The 20,480-nt window shown below is 47.6% G+C and overlaps 1 protein-coding gene across 1 annotated transcript in view; it reads right to left on the reverse strand.

Annotated features, from left to right (window-relative positions):
- Positions 1–647: 647 nt before the first annotated feature.
- The window catches only part of alpk3a (alpha-kinase 3a), a 70,452-nt gene continuing 50,619 nt past the window's right edge, over positions 648–20,480 (reverse strand). The window contains exons 6-14 of the mRNA XM_080216159.1: positions 12,331–14,635; positions 10,841–10,988; positions 9,876–10,003; positions 8,055–8,090; positions 7,675–7,949; positions 6,730–6,818; positions 6,427–6,635; positions 2,252–2,300; positions 648–1,404 (exon numbers count right to left, since the gene is read on the reverse strand). Coding sequence (XP_080072285.1) covers positions 1,002–1,404; positions 2,252–2,300; positions 6,427–6,635; positions 6,730–6,818; positions 7,675–7,949; positions 8,055–8,090; positions 9,876–10,003; positions 10,841–10,988; positions 12,331–14,635 — 3,642 coding nt within the window. The 3' untranslated portion in view covers positions 648–1,001. The remainder of the gene's footprint in view (positions 1,405–2,251; positions 2,301–6,426; positions 6,636–6,729; positions 6,819–7,674; positions 7,950–8,054; positions 8,091–9,875; positions 10,004–10,840; positions 10,989–12,330; positions 14,636–20,480) is intronic.

Genomic DNA, 20,480 nt, shown 5'->3' on the forward strand with positions numbered 1-20,480 from the left:
CAACATTGGCTTTCTAATTACAGATTCATCCAAAGTCACCCCGGTGAGTGCGTTATAATCAACCTGTACACCACCACTAATTACCTCAGTAAACTTTCCCCCTTACCCACTCAGAGCCATCTCTCAACAGAGCTGAATCCCTCAGTCATGCGGGGAATAAAACAATCACAAACCAAACTAACACCAGCATTTTGAAGTTTTGCCCTTAAAACGATACAAAACTTGTGTCAATCTCCCAATAATGGTCCCAGGTAATCTTCCATCCAGCTAATTATAATGTACACCGAATAGTTTACTTACCCGTAATCTGCCACCAATAAAAATACACTCATAATACGGAAGTGCCCACATTAGGGCACAGTGTACCTGAGTCGCTGTTGCCTCTAACACTTCCTTCACCCCATGCCTTACCACCTCAGCATGCCTGCAGCAGAGGCCTTTCCCTGCCATTATCTCAAAAACCAATTGGAAAACACAAACAAAATCACCTACTACGGCCTAGAACTCCATCTCAGGTGGTGGAGCCCCCAATATTTAATTCCGCAGGGATTGCCAGGGAACTGAATATCGGGTGCTGCGTATAACGATACGGCGTGTTCTGCAACCACTGCCCCCCCTCCCCCCACCCCCTCCCCGCCCAATCCATCACAAGACAAACTTCTACTCCAATATAAAGAACAGCAAAATGTAGGCTGCAAGTTCAAGAGGAAACCTTGGGGGTTCTGCTGATGTGCAGAATATTCCCCCAATGGAACCCACTGGACCTTAATGCCACCCTCCACCTCCACCCCCACCCCATCACTGATTTGTAATTTTAATCCCTACAAACCCCTACAATCCCTGCGGACATTAAGTACCCGGGGACATTATTGCTGATGACACTTTAACTTTCATTGGTTTCTCGTATCCCTCATTTGACTCAAATCTTTCCACATCAAACAATCGCTCGCCAAAAATGAAAAGTGCTTGGTACCCTGTCGCGATCCGGCGAACAGTCCAGTTTAACGCAGTTTGACAGGCTTGGGGATCTCCACAGTTTTGTGCTTTAGGGTTTGCTGGCCGTCATCCTCCGTGCTGCTGGCTCGACGAGCCACCGTGGGGCTGGTGGCGCTCTTCCGTGGTGTCTGTGGGCTGGACAAGCCTTTCCGATGGGCCCGGGGGCTGGCTTGAGGGTCCTTCCTTTGGATCTGTGGGCTGGAATGAGCCTTCCTCTGGACCTGAGGGCTAGACTGAGTCGAGTGAGCCTTCCTAGACAGCAGCGGGCTCTTGGATGCTTTTGGCTTGGCTAGTTGGAGGCTGTCAATGCTCTTTAATCCCAGGGCCTCACAGTAGCGGTTACACTGATGGTTAGCGGCAAACTCTTCAATAACGGACGAAGCACAGTTCCCTGTCAGTCCTTGATACCTGCAAAGAAACTCAATTTGAATTTTAAGTCTACAAATAATAAGGGCAGAGAGTGAGAGATAATCATCCCAGCTTCCCACCACGGTATAGAGATATCTGAGAAAAGGTTCCATCAGTTAAAGAGATGTTTCCACTTGTAGTGAAAACCAAAACTGGGGCTCGTATATACAAGTCACCAATCGATCCATTAGGGAACTCAGGAGATGTTTTTACCAGACACTGGTTAGAATGTGAAACGTATAGAATCTCATAAAACCACTGAACTTCTACAGTGCAGAAGGAGGCCATTCAGCCCATCGAGCCTGCACCACCAACAATCCCACCCAAGCCCTATCCACATAAACCCATGTATCCTTTGACACTAAGGGGCAATTTAGCATGGCCAATTCACCTAGCCTGCACATCTTTGGACACAAAAGGGCAATTTAGTATGGCCAATCCACCTAATCCGCACATCTTTGGACACCAAGGGACCAAGGGGCAATTTAGCATGGCCAATCCACCTAACCCAAACATCTTTGGACACTAAGGGACAATTTAGCATGGACAATCCACCTAACCTGCACATCTTTGGACACTAAGGAGGAATTTAGCATGGCCAATCCACATAACCTACACATCAGAACACTCAGAGGAAACCTATGCAAACAAGGGGAGAATGTACAAACTCCACACAGACAGCGGCCCGAGGCTGGAATTGAACCCAGGTCCCTGGAGCTGTGAGGTAGCAGTGCTAACCACTGTGTCACCCTGTTATTAACACTTGAGGTGTCTGGTCTGAATTTATTTTAGTTTTCCCAAGGCGAAACGTGTTGTTCTATTGCAACCAAGTTCCAGTTGGACTTACCCTTTGGCAGATGTCACAATCTGAACAGCAGTGAGCTTCAGTCCCACTCCTGTATGGATAAGAAAACACACACACACACACACACACACACACACACACACACACACACACACACACACACACACACACACACACACACACACACACACACACACACACACACAGAAAAGAGAATAGGTTACTGAGCTTCCATATCTGTTTGAAAATAAATAGATACAGTAGTTTCCTGGGAGTCATGATCCAGGCTATCACCCTGAGGTCGCGTCCTCCAGCATTGACGCCCCCCACACTCACTGAGAGGACATCTCATGCACAGGTCAGGTGGGAGGTATCTCATAATGAAGTTGTAAAATTCATTTACGGGATGTGGGTGTTGCTGGCCAGGCCAGCACTTATTGCCCATCCCTAATTGCCCTTCTGTGGTGATCCGCCCTCTCGAACTACTGCACTCCATGGGACCATGGAAAAGTTGCAGCACAGAAGGCAGCCATTTGGCCCATCTTGTCCATGCCAGTCCGAGGACTCCCTCCTGCCCTAACTAATCTCAGCTTCCTGCACCCGACCCATAGCCCTACAGCTTACAGAGTTTAAAAAGCTTAATGAGTTTAGAGTCTGCCTCCACCACCAACTCAGGGTAGTGAATTCCAAACACCCACCACCCTCAGCATAAAGAAGTTCTCCTCTACACCTATTGCCATGTATCGTGAGTAAGTGTTACAGTTCCACCCACAATGCTGTTCGAGATGGAGTTCCAGGATTTTGACCCAGTGACAGTGAAGGAACGGTGATATATTTCCTAGTCAGCATTGTGAATGATTTGGAGGGGAATTTGGTGGTGGTGTTCCCAGGTATCTGCAAACCTTGTCGTTCTAGATGGTAAAGTTTAAAGTTTATTTATTAGTGTCACAAGTAGGCTCACATTAACACTGCAATGAAGTTACTGTGAAAATCCCCTAGTCACCACACTCCGCTGCCTGTTCGGATACACTGAGGGAGAATTTAGCATGGTCAATGCACCTAACCAGCATGCGTTTCGGACTGTGGGAGGAAACCGGAGCACCCGGAAGAAACCCACGCAGACACAGGGAGAAAGTGAACTGCCTCCAATGCACCACATCCTTCCTCAAAGAAGGAGACTAAAACCAGACAGAACACTCCAGATGTGGTCTCACCAACACCGTCTACAATTGCAACAACACTTCTCTACTTTTATACTCCAGTCGCTTTGCAATAAATGCTAACATCCCATTTGCCATTTTTATTGTGTGCTGCACCTGCATACCAACTTTCTGTGAAAGGGGGTCCCATATCATCAGAAACGTGACAGAAATTGCAGAGGCATTCAGTACCGAAAGAGGCCATTCTGCCCACAGTATCAATGCTAGACCCTCTCCCACACTCTTTCCCCATAGCCCTTCTTTTTCAGGCACTTAGCTAATTCCCTTTTGTGAGTCACAGAATCTGTTTCCACCTCTCATTATGGCAGCCCTTTCCAGATTATAATAAATCACCACATCAAACATCTCTCCTCTGGTTCCATTGTCAATAATATTATAACTGTATAATGATGATTGCCTACGCAAGAGATTGGAATCATTGCACTCTGTAAATATTAACAAACAAATATTTAACACTATTTACCTTGGTGATGAGGTATTGACAATTGAGTATTCAGAAGTTCAGTATCCAACCCTTTCTGTGAAGGTGATGGCCTAGTAGTATTATCGCTAGGCTACCACTCCAGAAACGCAGCTAATGTTTTGGAGACCCGGGTTCGAATCCCACCACGGCAGATGGTGGAAGTTGAATTTGAGAAAAGATATCTGGAATTAAGAATCTACTGATGACCTTGAAACTATTGTCAGAAAAATCCCTACAGAATCCCTACAGTGCAGGAGGAGGCCATTTAGCCCAAGGACTCTGCACTGACCACAATCCCACCCAGGCCCTATCCCTGTAACCCCTCATATATACCTTGATAATCCCCTGACACTAGAGTCAATTTAGCATGGCCAACCAACCTAGCCCACGCATCTTTGGACTGTGGGAGGAAATCAGAGCACCCCGAGGAAACCCACACAGACATGGGGAGAACATACAGACTCCACACAGACAATGACCCAAGCCGGGAATTGAACCTGTGTCCCTGGCACTGTGAGGCAACAATGCTAACCACTGTGCCACCCTGCTGTCCAGTAATGTCCTTTAGGGAAGGAAATCTGCTGTCCTTACTTGTTCTGGCCTACATGTGACTTCAGAGCCACAGCAATGTAACGGTGACTCTTAACTGCCCTCTGAAATGGCTTAGCAAGCCACTCAGTTCAAGGGCAACTAGGGATGGGCAATAAATGCTGGCCCAGCCACTGACACCCATGTCCCACAAATGAATAGAAAAAAACACATGTTCCTCAGCTTAGTTCTGAGGGGCCATCAGAGAATTCTCAGATATTACAAGCAGAAGATCACACAGCAACTGCAATAGAGTCACCAGGATCTCAGTAGCATAGATGGGGACTGGGACAAAGTTCAAGTGCAGAGAATACACAAGCACAACACTCGGTGAGAGGGCTATAACACAGGGACACAGAGACAACACTCACCAGCAACCAAGATGGAGGAACAAGCAACAGATAGTCTACATGGGTGCTAGCGAAGACCCCAAAATTGCCTTTGGGATACGATACTTCCTTGATGGGCACTTGCGTGCTGCATAGCAATTAATGTGTCTTAGAACACAGCCAGTAAATAACAACGGGGTATACTGGGCTCAATAAAGCAACAAGTAACAGGTAGGCCGGGCCATTGGATGTACAGGAATCTGAGGCAGATTGGATTCCTTAAAATTCCACTTTCCCTCAAGTCGGTCCAGCAGACGTGGCAGAAGAGGATTCTGGGAGAAGTCAACTCAGTCACCTCGACTGTACTGTGGGTCGAGGAGGAACAGGCGTCAGAGTGTGGCAACTAGGGGATTTTCACAGTAACTTCATTGCAGTGTTAATGTAAACCTACATGTGACAGTAGTAAATAAACGTAAGTGCCACTTGGTGGTACTATTGAGTTCTTTCATCATTTTGCTTATGATTGTGACTATTCTGATACATTAACATTATCCTACAGTACAGACTGCCTTACTGGTTACTCTATCTGTTATAAAGCAGATAAGAGTGCTGACTTTTTTTGTCCTCATACAGTGCAGAAGGGTGATACTGTATTTATATTTCTGCATGACATACAGGCCGTACAATAGAGGAGTGTGATCACTGGTCTTGTAATTACATTTCTCCGAAGATTGCTGTTTTCTAATGCCCTACTGTCAAGCAATCTACATGGGTTTCTTCCTGGGGAGGTCTCAGGGGCCTAGTGACCTTTTTGCTAGGCTATTAACCCAGAAACTCGGTAAATGTTCTGGGGACCCAGGTTCGAATCCTGCCACGGCAGATGGTGGAATTTGAATTCAATAAAAAATATATAGAATTAAGAATCTACTGATGATCATGAAACCATTGTCAATTGTCAGAAAAACTCATCTTGTTCACTAATGACCTTTAGGGAAGGAAATCTGCTGCCCTTACCTGGTCTGGCCTACATGTGGCTCCAGAGCCACAGCAATGTGGTTGACTCTCAACTGCCCTCTGAAATAGCATAGCAAGCCACTCAGTTTCAAGGGTAACTAGTTTTGAAGTTTAAAGTTTATTTATTAGTGTCACAAGTAGGCTTACATTAACACTGCAGTGAAGTTGCAGCGAAAATCCCCTTGTTGTCACACTCCGGCACCTGTTCGGGTACACTGAGGGAGAATTTAGCATGGCTAATGCTCCTAACCAGCATGAATTTCCAACAGTGAGAGGAAACCGGAGGAAACCTACTCAGACACGGGGCAGGGGAGAACATGCAGAGTCCACACAGACAGTGACCTAAACTGGGAATCAAACCCAGGTTCCTGCACTGTGTGGCAGCAGTGCTAACTGCCACCCAATAAGGCATGGGCAATAAATGCTGGATAGCCAGCGATGCCCATGTCCCACGAATTAATAAAAAATTTGGTGAATGATTTATAATCGCAAGTACAGGTTGCCTGGCAAGGGGTACTCGCAGTAAGAAGTCTCACAACACCAGGTTTAAGGGGTACTCGATCAGGAATCCGATCATTCCGCACGGTGCTATTTTAACCCTACCTTGTAAGTCAGTTATTAGCAAATTGCCATTAGTCCATTGGTAAATCCAGTGTTGAAAGGTACAACACTTCTGCCCAATTTCAGATGTTGACACTTTCTTGCTCTTGTCTTCCGTTGAATATCTCACAAATTGTCCGTTCAAATCTTTCTCTATCGTTGCATAAGGAACATTGTTGGCGGGACGATACAGCAAGTGCAATGGAATTACCCTGGAAACCAAAATTGTGTAAGAAACAACTGACCAACCTTCTGAGGACAGAGAGAAGCAAATTTTGCAATTGGTTTGTTGGCAGAAACACTCACTCTGGCACTGGGCCGAAGGCTTCAAGTACTCGAGCTTCAGCAGCAAATATTTTACTGTATTCCCTCGCTGTGTTTTGAAGCTTACATTCCTGTAAGTTTAATTTAAAAATTATTAGTCCCTTCGCAGATCCAGAATGTTAAACAAACAATGTCATCAGCACATCCTTCACTATCACCATGAGAACAACATTTTTTTATTCATTCATGGGACATGGGCGTCGCTGGCTGGCCAGCATTAATTGCCCGTCCCTAGTTGCCCTTGGAGGGCATTTGAGAGTCAACCACATTGCTGTGCCTCTGGAGTCACATGTAGGCCAGACCGGGTAAGGACGGCAGATTTCCTTCCCTTAAGGACATTAGTGAACCAGACGGGTTTTTCCAACAATCGACAATGGTCATCAGTAGATTCTTAATTCCAGACCATTTTTGTTGAATTCAAATTCCACCATCTGCCGTGACGGGATACGAACCCGGGCCCCCGGAACATTAGCTGAGTCTCTGGAACAACAGTCTAGCGATGATGCGACTGGGCCATTGCCTCCCCTTACGGATCCCAGCTGGAGGAACTTGGGCAGCATGATGACACAGTGGTTAGCACTGCTGCCTCACAGCACCAGGGACCCAGCTTCGATTCCCAGCTTGGGTCACTGTCTGTGTGGAGTCTGCGTGTTCTCCCCATGTCTGCATGGGTTTCCTCCAGGTGCTCCTATTTCCTCCCACAGTCTGAAAGACGGGCTGGTTAGGTACATTGACCCGAACAGGTGCCAGAATGTGGCGACTAGGGGAATTTCACAGTAACTTCACTGCAGTGTTGATATAAGCCTTACTTGTGACACTAATAAATAAATAAACATTTTCCTTACCTGCATTGTGATAATGTCACTAGCAATAACACCACTAGGCTATTGCCTCCCCTAATGGATCCCAGTTAGAGGAACTCCTTACCTGCATTGTGATATCATGGTTTCTTTCAATCAGGCCATTCTCTTTTGTGGTCCCATAGGATATGCAGTTCCGCACTTTGATGATACAGGTGGCACCGGATTCAAATATTGGCTCCAATCCGTAGATAACCTTGACCCGGCTCGCCTTGCGCCGAAATCCATTGCCAAGGTGCAGCTCCTTGGTCATAATTCGGCCAAAGAGTTTGCTGCCCCAGAAGCCTTCATCGGTCAGACCTTTGGTCATTAACATGGGTGTCATTTCAATCTCCTCGCCCACTGGAACACACAAGCCAATAGGTGAGGGAACACCAGGGTTAGAGGGGAAAGGCAGAGCTATGATTGTTCAGCACAGGGCAGAGGGAGGGGGGGTTTGGACCTTACCTTCAATCTCTTCTCTTGAAATATACCCAGACAACACTGCGGCAACAAACAAACCAGTTAGATTTTTCATTCAAAATACAGCCACATTTTGCAAAGCTCCAACAGGAAATGAAATTAAGAGAGACCGGCAAACCGAGTGAGCCATCCCCGTGTGTCCCCAGTTCTGCTCATAGCCACTCATATACTACTTGCAATCACCCATTGAATACCAGAATAAAATCTCCAGAATTTCCAAAATTGGATACTCAGATGCTCTTTCCTAGCCTGGAAAAATCATGTCCTAGGGTTTTAGGTAAACGGGGTAAAGTTTAGAGGAGATGTGAGAGGCAAGTTTTTTACACAGAGGGCGGTGAACGTCTGGAAGGCGCTGCCCGGGGAGGTGGTGGGAGCAGGTACGATAGTGACATTGATTTTCAGAAGGCGTTTGACAAGGTACCTCACAAGAGGTTATTGCAGAAGGTCAGGGGACATGGAGTTGGGGGTAGGGTGTTAGCATGGATAGAGGACTGGTTGTCAAATAGGAGGCAGAGAGTGGGGGTCAATGGGTGCTATTCGGATTGGCGGATGGTGACTAGTGGAGTGCCCCAGGGGTCGGTGCTGGGGCCTCAGCTATTTACCATTTATATAGATGATCTGGAGGAGGGAACCGAGTGTAGGGTGTCGAAATTTGCTGATGACACCAAAATTGGTGGAAAGGCAAATTGTGCGGAGGGTGGGGAGAGTCTACAGAAGGATCTAGATAGGCTGGGCGAATGGGCCAGGAAATGGCAAATGGAATTTAATGTTGGCAAGTGCGAGGTGGTCCACTTTGGTAGGAATAATGGTAGGAAGGATTATTACTTACGTGGAGAAAAACTGCAGCAGGCGACGGTGCAGAGGGACCTCGGGGTCCTTGTTCATGAATCGCAAAAACCCAGCTTGCAGGTGCAGCAGGTGGTCAGGAAGGCGAATGGGATGCTGGCCTTCATCGCCAGGGGGATTGAATATAAAAGTAGGGAGGTCTTGCTGCAGCTGTATAGGGCATTGGTGAGGCCACAGCTGGAGTACTGTGTGCAGTTTTGAGCGCCGTACTTATGCAAGGATATTTTGGCCTTGGAGGGAGTGCAGAGGAGGTTTACTAGGCTGATGCCGGAGTTGAGGGGGCTGAGCTATGAGGAGAGGCTGAATAAATTAGGCTTGTACTCGTTAGAGTTTAGAAGAATGAGGGGAGATCTCATTGAGACGTATAAGATGATGAATGGGATGGATAGGATAGAGGTGGAGAGACTCTTCCCGCTCAGAAAGGATAGTAGGACTAGGGGGCACAGCCTCAAGATAAAGGGGGGGCGGTTTAGAACGGAGTTGAGGCGGAACTTCTTCACTCAAAGGGTGGTGAATCTCTGGAATTCTCTGCCCATTGAAGTGGCGGAGGCTGCCTCGCTAAATATTTTTAAGACGCGGGTTGATGAGTTTTTGATAAGAGAGGGGATTAAGGGTTATGGGGAGAGGGCGGGAATGTGGAACTGAGCCACAACAGATCAGCCATGATCTTATTGAATGGCAGGGCAGGCTCGAAGGGCTAGTTGGCCTACTCCTGCTCTTATTTCTTATGTTCTTATGTTCTTATGACATTTAAGGGGCAACTCGACAAATACATGTACAGGATGGAAACGGAAGGATATGGGCTCTACGGTTTTAGTTTAGACAGGCATCATGATTGGCACAGACTTGGAGGGGCCAAAGGGCCTGTTCCTGTGCTGCACTGTTCTAACCCTAGCAACAACCTTTAACTAAACTCTGTACGTCACACCGGACAGTAACGGGTCTAACGCCTTCACTTACCTTCATTGCTGAAGAGGAAATCAGTGGCGTCCGAGCCATATTCATTGTCAATGACGCATCTGTAAACTCCGCAGTCCTTCGCTGAGGCCTGTACAATCGCCAGAGACACTTGACTCTCGTCACCAGCACTGAAGAAACGCAGCAAGAGAAATGATTAGAGTGTCTTGCTGGTAAAATCCGCTGGTAAAGAAAGCATCCTCTTAGAGGCCATTCACCAAATCCTTTGTTGACCTATTTTCCCACAAACTGGGAAGGTCAAACCTTCAGGCTCCTTGTCACTCAGTCACATCTCCTTCAGAGAGCTTGGAAACTTGGCCTCACTGAAGTTGCCTTTCCCTAAGTCCAAGCGCACCCTTAACGTGGCCTTATGATCAGATCAGCAGCTCCACTCATGTGAGGGGCGGCACGGTGGCACAGTGATTAGCACTGCTGCCTCACAGCGCCAGGGACCCGGGTTCAATTTCCAGCTTGGGTCGCTGTCTGTGCGGAGTCTGCATGATCTCCCTGTGTCTGCGTGGGTTTCCTCCGAGTGCCCCAGTTTCCTCCCACAGTCTGAAAGACATACTGGGTAGGTGTACTGGCCATGCTAAATTCTCCCTCAGTATACCTGAACAGGTGCCGGAGTGTGGCGACTAGGGGATTTTCACAGTAAATTCATTGCAGTGTTAATGTAAGCCTACTTGTGACACGAATAAATAAGTAAGGACTGGAAAACTGCAGCTGATGTGTGCATGATTTTGAACTTCAAAGTTTATTTATTAGTGTCGCAAGTAGGCTTGAATGTCATGGTTTGAATGGTGAGAGAAACTTACAAATGAAACAATTATTTGTCTGGACAGAGTGAGTATTGATGCCAATGTGTGGGTTGGAGGCAGGGATTACATCCAGTAGTTAGAACATTGATCCGGAATGAGGTTGCAAAATATCTATCACTGAGTTCCTGGCCTGAGGATGTCAATAGGTACCTTCGTTTCAATGTGTCCAAGTGAAGTCCATCCTTTTGCCATTTGATGACTGAGTCACTCAAAACGTTGAAGAATTGGCACCAAAGTTTCAGGTTCCCAGAGGCATCTGAAAACTGCTCCAGCCTGATCTTCCGGATCACCTGGGGAGCTGAGGAAAGGCAAAGACAAAATGATTTGTCGTTGAGGACCCGGAGACATTGGCCATCAGAGAGAGAGGATTTGAGTATTGGAATAGGGATGTTTTGCTGCAATTGTACAGGGCATTGGTGACGCCACACCTGAAGCATTGGAAATTCAGCATGTCAACTACGACTCTCACCAACTTTTACAGATGCAACACAGAAAGCATCCTTTCTGGTTGTATCACAGCTTGATATGGCTCCTGCCCTGCCCAAGACTGCAAGGAACTACAAAGGGTTGCGAATGTAGCTCAATCCATCATGCAAACCACGTCCCATCTATTGACTCTGTCTACACCTCCCGCTGCCTCAGCAAAGCAGCCAGCATAATCAAGGACCCCCATGCACCCGGACATTCTCTCTTCCATCTTCTTCCGTCGGGAAAAAGATACAAAAGTTTGAGGTCATGTACCAACGGACTCAAGAACAGGTTCTTCCCTGCTGCCATCAGACTTTTGAATGGATCTACCTTATATTAAGCTGATCTTTCTCTCCACCCTAGCTATGACTGTAACAATGCAGCAAAGGTTTACCAGGCTGATTCCTGGGAATGGCAGGTCTGTCATATGAGGAGAGACCAAGTCAGTTAGGATAATATCCACCGGAGTTTAGAAGAGTGAGAGGGGATCTCATAGAAACTTATAAAATTCTAGCAGGGTTAGACAGAGTAGATTCAGAAAGAATGTTCTCAGTGGTGGGAAGTCGAGAACTAGGGATCATTGTTTGAAGGGCTTTTTTAGGACAGAGGAGAAATTTCTTCACTCAGAGAGTGGTGAATGTGTAGAATTCACTCCCACAGTAAGTATTTGAGGCCAAAATGCTATGTGATTTCAAAAAGAAATTAGATTAAACTCTTGGGGCTAACGGGATCAAGGGATATGGGGGGATGGGGGATCAGGAAATTGAATTTGATGATTCTCCATGATCAAAATGAATGGCAGAGAAGGCTCTGACATGATGGGCCAAATGTCCTCCTCTCCAGTGCTCTCACCATTCTATGACAATGCTGCCAACCTCACTGAGATCTTTCATTGACCACCTGGTCTGTGGGCAGTGATTGTCTGCCTGCCCAAACCTGGAAATAGACAGGCTCAGGTAGTGTTAGAGCTTTTGGGAGTTTAAACATCTCCCCCAAAGCAAATAATCTTGGGGGGGCTAAAATTCATTCATGTGATTCTGCATCCCTGGAACCATCTTTAAAATAACTCAGGCAGGGAATTGATAAAGGAATTGGTTAGCGTGCAGAGGAGATTTACTGGGGACTTGATGGTTTGAGTTATAAGGAGAGGCTGGATAAATTGGGACTCTTACCTCTAAAAAGGTTCTTGGTTGATTTATTCTCCTCCGCTTTCACCTCAGTTTTGGCACCGGCCTGTTTGCCGTCCTTGCCCATCTCTCCCTTGGCAGTTGCGGAGCTCCCATCCTGATCGTCAGCCTCCCCATAATGCTTGGGCACCTCCAGCATGTCCATCCTCCGCACCATGGTTGGCGAGCGCCTCTCCGTGGGCACTGCCTGCTGCAACGCTGGTGCCTGCAAGAGGGCGCTGCTTCTCCGGGGTGCCAAGAGAAACTGGCTCGATTCCTCTGCTGGCCGCCCACCATCCCCCGGCACCTGGTGGACTCTCTTGACTGCCTCCTCTTTCTTCTGCTGGGTGGGCAAGTGAGGTGCGTCGGGGGCCGGACCCTCGGGGTCATCCACCTGTTTAGCCCTGGGGAGGAAGATCTTGCGGCGGGCTCCAGAAGCGAGCTCGGCAGGTGTGGCAGAGGGGATGATTGGTGGGGCATCACTGAGCTTAACCTTGGTGCTTAACGCTGGCAGAAGTGGCGCTGCGGGTATGTCTTTCTTGACTTCCTCCTTCTCCTCTACCTTTACCATCCCTGTACTTTTAAGCATCTCATTATCTACTACAATGGATGGCACCTGGCTTATTTTGAGCGCTGGTGCGTCTGAGATACTTGTCGCGACTTGCAAGTCGCTTCTTAACGTTACGTCTTCAATCCTCGGTATGGTTGACGTTGGAGACACAGTTTCATTACCTGGAGGACACAGCACGTTACTTCCAGTCTCCGTAACCTTCTTCACCACACTGCTTTCCTCTGGTGAGCCCACCAAACACGGGACTGAGTTAATGTCAGTTTTGTCGTCGGGACTCGAGGAAGAAACAACTCCTTCTCCTTCCTTCACATCTTCAAGGCTCATAACGTCCAAGGTGGGTGGAAGAGGAGACACGCCCGGAATGTTTTGATCTGCGGGTGCCACCAAGTCTGCCCAGGCAAAGCCAAGGTTGTCCAAAGGCCCCATGGTGGTGGAATCTCCTGGGTGCAGAGATGGTTGGGTATCTGATGGAGTGGTTGTGAGGCTGAGTTCAGGAATACTGGATGGGGTGTCAGCAGGGAGGGCGGGCTCAACACTCGTCTTCACCAGAGGTGGGGCTGAGGTAAAGGTACCCGCGTTCGATCCTTCCACGTTGCTCAGCAACACCGTGACATCATCGACGTCTGCCGAAAGTCCAGCGTTCGATCCTTCCACGTTGCTCGGCAACACCGTGACATCATCGACGTCTGCCGAAAGTCCAGTGTTTGATCCTTCCACGTTGCTCGGCAACACCATGACATCATCGACGTCTGCCGAAAGTCCAGCGTTCGATCCTTCCACGTTGCTCGGCAACACCGTGACATCATCGACGTCTGCCGAAAGTCCAGCCAATTCAGGTTCTTCATTCACGTGTCCACGTCCAGTGCTGGCCAGCAACACCGCTGGTGGGGTTTGGACAATTTCTTTCTCCAAGAGTGATTCTTCAGGGAGTGATTTACTCCTGCGTGGGCCTTCAGTGTCTAAGTGTGGTTCAGACACAGGCGGGATATATGACGCAGTTTCAGGTTCTCCCACCTCGACAGCAGGGGACTTCTCACTCAACAAGAAACTGGGTATTTTTAGGTAAGAGAGGAGTTTCTCAACTAGGTGGGCGCCAAAGCTGTCTGCGGGTGCATCCCGCCGAACGCGGGCCTCAGCTCCTGCCTCCTCAGCACGATCAACTTTCAGGAATTCACCTTCCAGCTCAGCAATCATCGCCTCGGGTAGTTTTTTATCCGCAGAGGTTGCTTCAGCCAAATGCCCTTCAGCGAGCAGGAGAGCTAAATCAATGGACGGTTCTCCCATTGATGTATGTGGGCCCTCTGAGGATCTTGCCTCCTCCATCTGAGGGGCTGTGTTACCCACGGAAACAGGGCCCTCTCTCGCAGTTTGAGGCCTGTCCATAGTTGGGGCCCGGTCACCGGCAGGGGCAAGGCTGGTGACCTCCATTTCTTCGAGACCGAGCTCTTGCTGGTCAATGGTTTGAGTGGCCTGGCTCCTCTTCCCCACGCCCACCTGTGGCTCCTCATCTTTGGGAGGCAGTAAGAGGCCCTCGTTGGGGTAATCACTTAGTTCCGGCAGCGTCCCTTCCGAAGTTGTGGTCTCTGGTGTGCGAGGCTCATCGGAGATCTCACTTTGCTCGGGGGTGTTCAGGAAGTCCAATTTCTCCCACTCGCCATTGGAGCTAAGACTGCACACATCACCAGTGCTCTCCGAGACAGGTGAGATGTCAGATTCTGCCTGCTCCCTAAGCCCCACAGTCTGAAAGAGGAAACAAGAGGCAAAACTTTAACTCAGTAACACAATCTATACACACACTGACATCATTATCATCATTATTTCAGGATGGGAATGGAGGGTAAGTTTTACGGTTAGGGTATGTTAGCATGGGCGGTTAGAATTAGGGTCAGGGGTCAGATTAGACTTCCAGCTGCCCCTTAAAGGGCAGCACAATGGTTAGCACTGCTGCCTCACAGTCCCTGAGACCCAGGTTCAATTCTGGCCTCGGGTCACTATCTGTGCAGAGTTTACACATTCTCCCTGTGTCTGCATGGATATGTGACCCCCAATGTGATAATTTGGGGGTTTCACTGGGGCTAGACTGGCAGTTAAGTTTTAAGTTTATTTATCAGTGTCACAAGTAGGGTTACATTAACACTGCAATGAATTTACTGTGAAAATCCCCAAGTCGCCACACTCCGGTGCCTGTTCGGGTACACTGAGGGAGAATTTAGCACGGCCAATGCACCAAACCAGCACGTCTTTCGGACTGTGGGAGGAAACCAGAGCACCTGGAGGAAGCCCATGCAGAGACAGGGAGAATGTGCGGACACCGCACGGACAGTGACCCAAGCCAAGAATCAATCCCAGGGCCCTGGTGCTGTGAGGCAGCAGTACCAACCACTGTGTCACCGTGCCACCTTGAGTGAGGAAATTCAGTCTTAAATGGTCTACCCTATATCCTGAGACTGTGTCTCCTGGTTCCAGATTCCCATGATGTGGAAGCTTGTGGATTTACTATCAAATAAACTTGTTGGACTTTAACCTTGTGTTGTAAGACTTCTTACTCCAGATTCCCAACCAGGGAAAACATCCTCCTTGCAGCCAGTCTGTCCATCCCAACATGTTAGAATTTTATGAGCTTCAATCAGACCTCCTCTCATCCTTCTAAACTCCAGTGAAAACAGGCACAGTTGACACAATCTTTCCTCATAGGACAGTCCTGTCAACCTCAGTGTCAGCCCAGTGACCCTCTGCTGCGTTTCCTTTATGGCAAATATATTCTCTCTTGATAGAGGAACCAAAACTGCATATAATACTTAAGGTGAGGTCTAACTAAGGCCCCTGTATAACTGCAGTAAGACCTTTCTTCTCTGAACACAAATCCTCTTGCAATGAAAGCCAACATACCATTTGCCTTCCTAATTGCTTGCTGCATCAGCTTATATTGACTGGTGTCTGAGAGTAGGGCCTGGGTGGGATTGTGGTCGGTGTAGACTTGATGGGCCAAATGGCCTCTTTCTGTGCTATAGGGTTTCTAAGTGGAAAATCCCATCTGGAGGACTCCACAAAGTTGTCCCGCCTCCTGATGAGATTCCCAAGTCTGGGCCGCCATGGGAATCACGGAGAGCCAATCAGGCCAGGTAAACGGGCGTGCTTTTCAGATGCTAACTACCTATGGAGATCTACAGACCAAGGAGTCACCGAGAGTCTGTGTGAGGACATCTCCTCCTGGCCAACAGAGACCTGAGCCTTTACCTGAAAGATTACATATTGACGGAGAGAGAGAGAGAGAGAGAGAGAGAGCAGTCTAACGTATAAATATGGAGTTTTCAGTTCTGTTAATTTGTTTTATTTTTATCCACCTGCCTGGGCAAGTGACTATAATTTCAATTCGAGGTTAACAAATCCTTCAATCTCTTCAGCGGACGCAGTGAGAATGGTTTTTTTTGCCACCAGGAATAGGTCTCTCAGGGCAGGAGTTTGAGATTTTCCAGCTCCTCCCCACCAACCCATAGCAGCCCTTCCACTGGCGGAGGTGGATTGGGATTTTCCAGTCCCGTTGAAGCCTATGAATGGCTTTCATACCCTGTGGAATGCAGCAGGGTATCACCCTCGGCGGGACTGGAAAACCCCACCCGGTATGTGGAGGTTGGTCTGACACTGAAAGGTCACAGTCATGATTCGAGCTGTTCCTCCACTTGTGGAGTGGGCGGCCACCTCCTCTCCACCCCGTGCTCAAGTGGTTGAGGCCTTTTCCAGATTTTCCACAGAACGAGAGTTCACCAGTCGGGGAAGTTATCAGGTTAGAATTCAATCATAGAATCCCTACAGTGCAGAAGGAAGCCATTCAATCCATCCAGTCCGCACCGACAACAACCCCACCCAGGCCCTATCCTTGTAGCCACATGTAATCCCCCTGACACTAAGGGGCAATCCCACCCAGACCTACTCCCCATAACTCCGCTAATCCCCCTAACCTACACATCTTGGGATACTAAGGGGCAATTTAGCATTGCCAATTCCCCTAATCTGCACATCTTTGGATGGTTACTTTTGATGATGTGTGCAGTCAACCAGAGATGCGTCATCAAGGGCTGGGGGCTGTTGTTAGTTCATAAGGCGCAACTGTATTCCATTGGGGGATACAGAGTCTCAGTTTTTTAACAATCTGGCAACAACTCCAGATTACTGGACGACCAATTGAGAGTGAAGCTAGTGCAGAAATTGGTGGCCATCACTCTGGGATGGCAGTGCCCAACAGTACACACACATTCACTCAGCTTATCTACCCAATAGCGGAGTACTGCTGCTCAACCTGCATCAGCAGCAAAACACCTGAAGGATTATTTCTAGAATTTACGGACTAACACAGATCGAGTATCTTCCTGTGCTAGCACACATTGAGCTTTCTGAGGTCCACAGGAAAATTATCCTCCTCAAAAACGACCACAACTAATGAACCACTCCCTCCAAGGATTGATTAGTTAAAGGGGAAAGTACCTTTTCTCTAACTTAGACAAGGGAATTAAGGGTTATGGGGAGAAAGCAGGAAAGTGGAACTGATCCACTTCAGATCAGCCATGATCTTGTTGAATGGCAGGGCAGGCTCGAAGGGCTAAATGGCCTAGTCCTGCTCATATTTCTTATGTTCTTAGTGTGTCAGTTGTTTATACAGTAATGTTTAGTCAGTGTTGATTTTAGTTCACTTGTTACAGTAAAAGTCTGAAAATGTGGAATTTTGTGCAAGTATTTTCACAAAGATTGCTCCTTAGTGTCCAAAGATTTGCAGGTTAGGTGAATTAGCCATGCTAAATTGCCCCTTAGTCTCCAAAGATGTGCAATTTAGATGGATTGGCCAAGATAAATTGCTCCTGAGTCTTCAAAGATGAGTAGGCTAGATAGATTAGCCATGGTAAAATGTGCAGGATTACAAGGGTAAGGTGGGGAAGAAGGTCTGGGTAAGGCGGTTGGTGCAGACTCAATGGGCTGAATGGCCTCCTTCTGCATTTTAGAGATTCAATGATTCTATATAAATCAGAGGAACTCATCCGCAAACTGTACTCTTTAACCTCGTTGGCTTCCAGTGTGGGAGGCCTCTGACCTGAGCTGACAGGGACCTCATCGATCACACCCAACCTGTAGCGCAGCAAGTCTTGATGTTTGTCTGCACTGGTCAAGCAGCAGTGGGAAGTTCTTCTTGGCATTCTGTACTTTTCATTCAGTGATTAGTGCTGCTGCTACACAGTGCCAGGGACCCGGGTTCAATTCCCAGCTTGGGTCTCTGTCTGCGTGGAATTTGCACGTTCTCCCCGTGTCTGCGTGGATTTTCTCCGGGTGCTCCGGTTTCCTCCCACACTCCGAAAGATGTGCTGGTTAGGGTACATTGGCCATGCTAAATTCTCCCTCAGTGTACCCAAACAGGTGCCGGAGTGTGGCGACTAAGGGATTTTTACAGTAACTTCATTGCAGAGTTAATGTAAGCCTAATTGTGACACTAACAAATAAATTTTTTCACTTCTAAGTAAAAAAGCATAAGACAGCAGATCTATTTATTTCTCCCTCAATAACTGAGAAACCATTGAAAACTCCAATAATAAATTAAACTTAAAACATTTTCACTTTCTAGCCATTTTATTTCCTTGAGACCATAGCTAGCCTAGGCTTCACCCACTGTGAAGTAACTAGGCCCAGACCTATACACGGTACCTGCGGGATTGTCCCAATTAAGGATACTCAGTTTGTAAATACTGCTGAAGTTCATCATATGGTTCCACATTCAGCCAGTCTCCTCAAACCTTTGACAAGTTACAAAGCCGGGGAGACAGTAAAGTCGCCTTATCTCATTTCTGAAATCTGTATTCGGAACAGGTAGAGACTTAAACAGCGTAAAATTTAAAAATCTAGAAAATCATTCATTTTTCTGTGAGAGAACGGTGAAAATCATTTCCGTTCAGAGAACAAAAAGCAGACAGACCACACGCCTCTGATGTAAGCCATGGATACAAAGCCAAAGCTCAACTCAAACTCCTGTTTGGATGGTGTGTGGTATTACAGATGAGAAACATATCATTTATATTCCAGGAGATATTGTCTTTGTTCATTCCAGGGTGAAATAAAACCTTCCTGATTTGGGCCTCAATTTTTAAGGCCTAGTCTTCTCAGGCCTGCAGGCTGAAAGGCACATCCCAAAGTGCTTGCCAATGTCTATTCTTAGCCCTGGTTTATTCCTGACCATCGCTGTCGCAGATATATTCTTATTTGGATGATTGTTGATCAAAGTTGCCCGTTGAACGACTGGAAAGGCAACTGTTATCTCTCTACTTCATAAGCCTGAATTGCTTCGGTGATAGCCCTCACTTAACATCAGTGGAGCTTTATCTGTGAGGCTGACAGGAGTGATTATCTTTGTCACACTTGACAAATGGCTCTTTATTAAATCTCGGCATTTCAAAGCTCTGGCTTTCTCATTTCTGAAGCACTCAATGCACCTAGTGACAGATACAGAGATGATTCCAGTGATCTCTTGGCCGCCCTCCCATCTTCCTCCACAGACTCAGGCAGTGCACCATCACAAGGGGCCTAGCTCATAGCCAAGTCCCATTCGCCACTGCGCTCACTGGCGGAATTTGGTCCAACAACATTTTCAGTTCAAAAACCCTTACCCTTATTTACAAACTCCCCCATGCCTTCGCCCCCCCCTCCCTATCTCTGTAACTTCCACAGAACCCCACAACCCTCCAAAAATTCTGCCCTCCTCCAGTTCTGGCCTCCTTTGTACCCCCAAATTTCTCTGCCCCACCCCCCTCACCCCACACTCCCTACTGGCAACCATGCCTTAAGCAATTGGAAGTTCCGGAACTTCCTCTCTGACTTGCTATCATAAAATCCAGGTGGCACAATGGTTAGCACTGCTGTCTCACAGCGCCAGGATCGCAGGTTCAATTCCCAGCTTGGGTCACTGGCTGTGTGGAGTTTGCACGTTCTCCCCATGTCTGCGTAGGTTTCCTTCAGGTGCTTCAGTTTCCTCCCACAGTTAGGCGCATTGGTCGTGCTAAATTCTGCCTCAGTGTTACCCGAACAGGCACCAGAGTGTGGCGAATAGGGGGTTTTCACAGTAACTTCATTGCAGTGTTAATGTAAGCCTACTTGTGACACTAATAAATAAAGTTAAAAAATTACAGTGCAAAAGGAGGTCATTGGGCCCGTCAAGCCTGCACCAATAACAATCTCACTCAGATCCTATCCCCATAACTGCACATATTTACCCTGCTAATCCCCTTGACACTGAGGGGCAATTTAGCGTGGCCAATCCAGCTCACCTGCACATCTTTGGACTGTGGAAGGAACCCGGAGGACCCGGAGGAAACCCCGGGAGACACGGGGAAAATGTGCAGACTCCGTACAGACAGTGACCCAAGGCTGCAATCTAACTCAAATCCCTGGTGCTGTGAGGTTGCAGTGCTACCACTGTGCCATCGGTACACACTGTGTACAAAATATTCTTTTGTTCCAGAGCCCCAAAGAAAGCTGTGCTGACAATCTCCCTTCAATACAGTCAAGTGAAACTCTAGAATATTCATCCTTCCTCGCAAACTCCGCTGCT

This window comes from Carcharhinus amblyrhynchos, chromosome 32 (assembly GCF_965287045.1).
Source record: "Carcharhinus amblyrhynchos chromosome 32, sCarAmb.v2.hapA, whole genome shotgun sequence".
Lineage (NCBI taxonomy): Eukaryota > Metazoa > Chordata > Chondrichthyes > Carcharhiniformes > Carcharhinidae > Carcharhinus > Carcharhinus amblyrhynchos.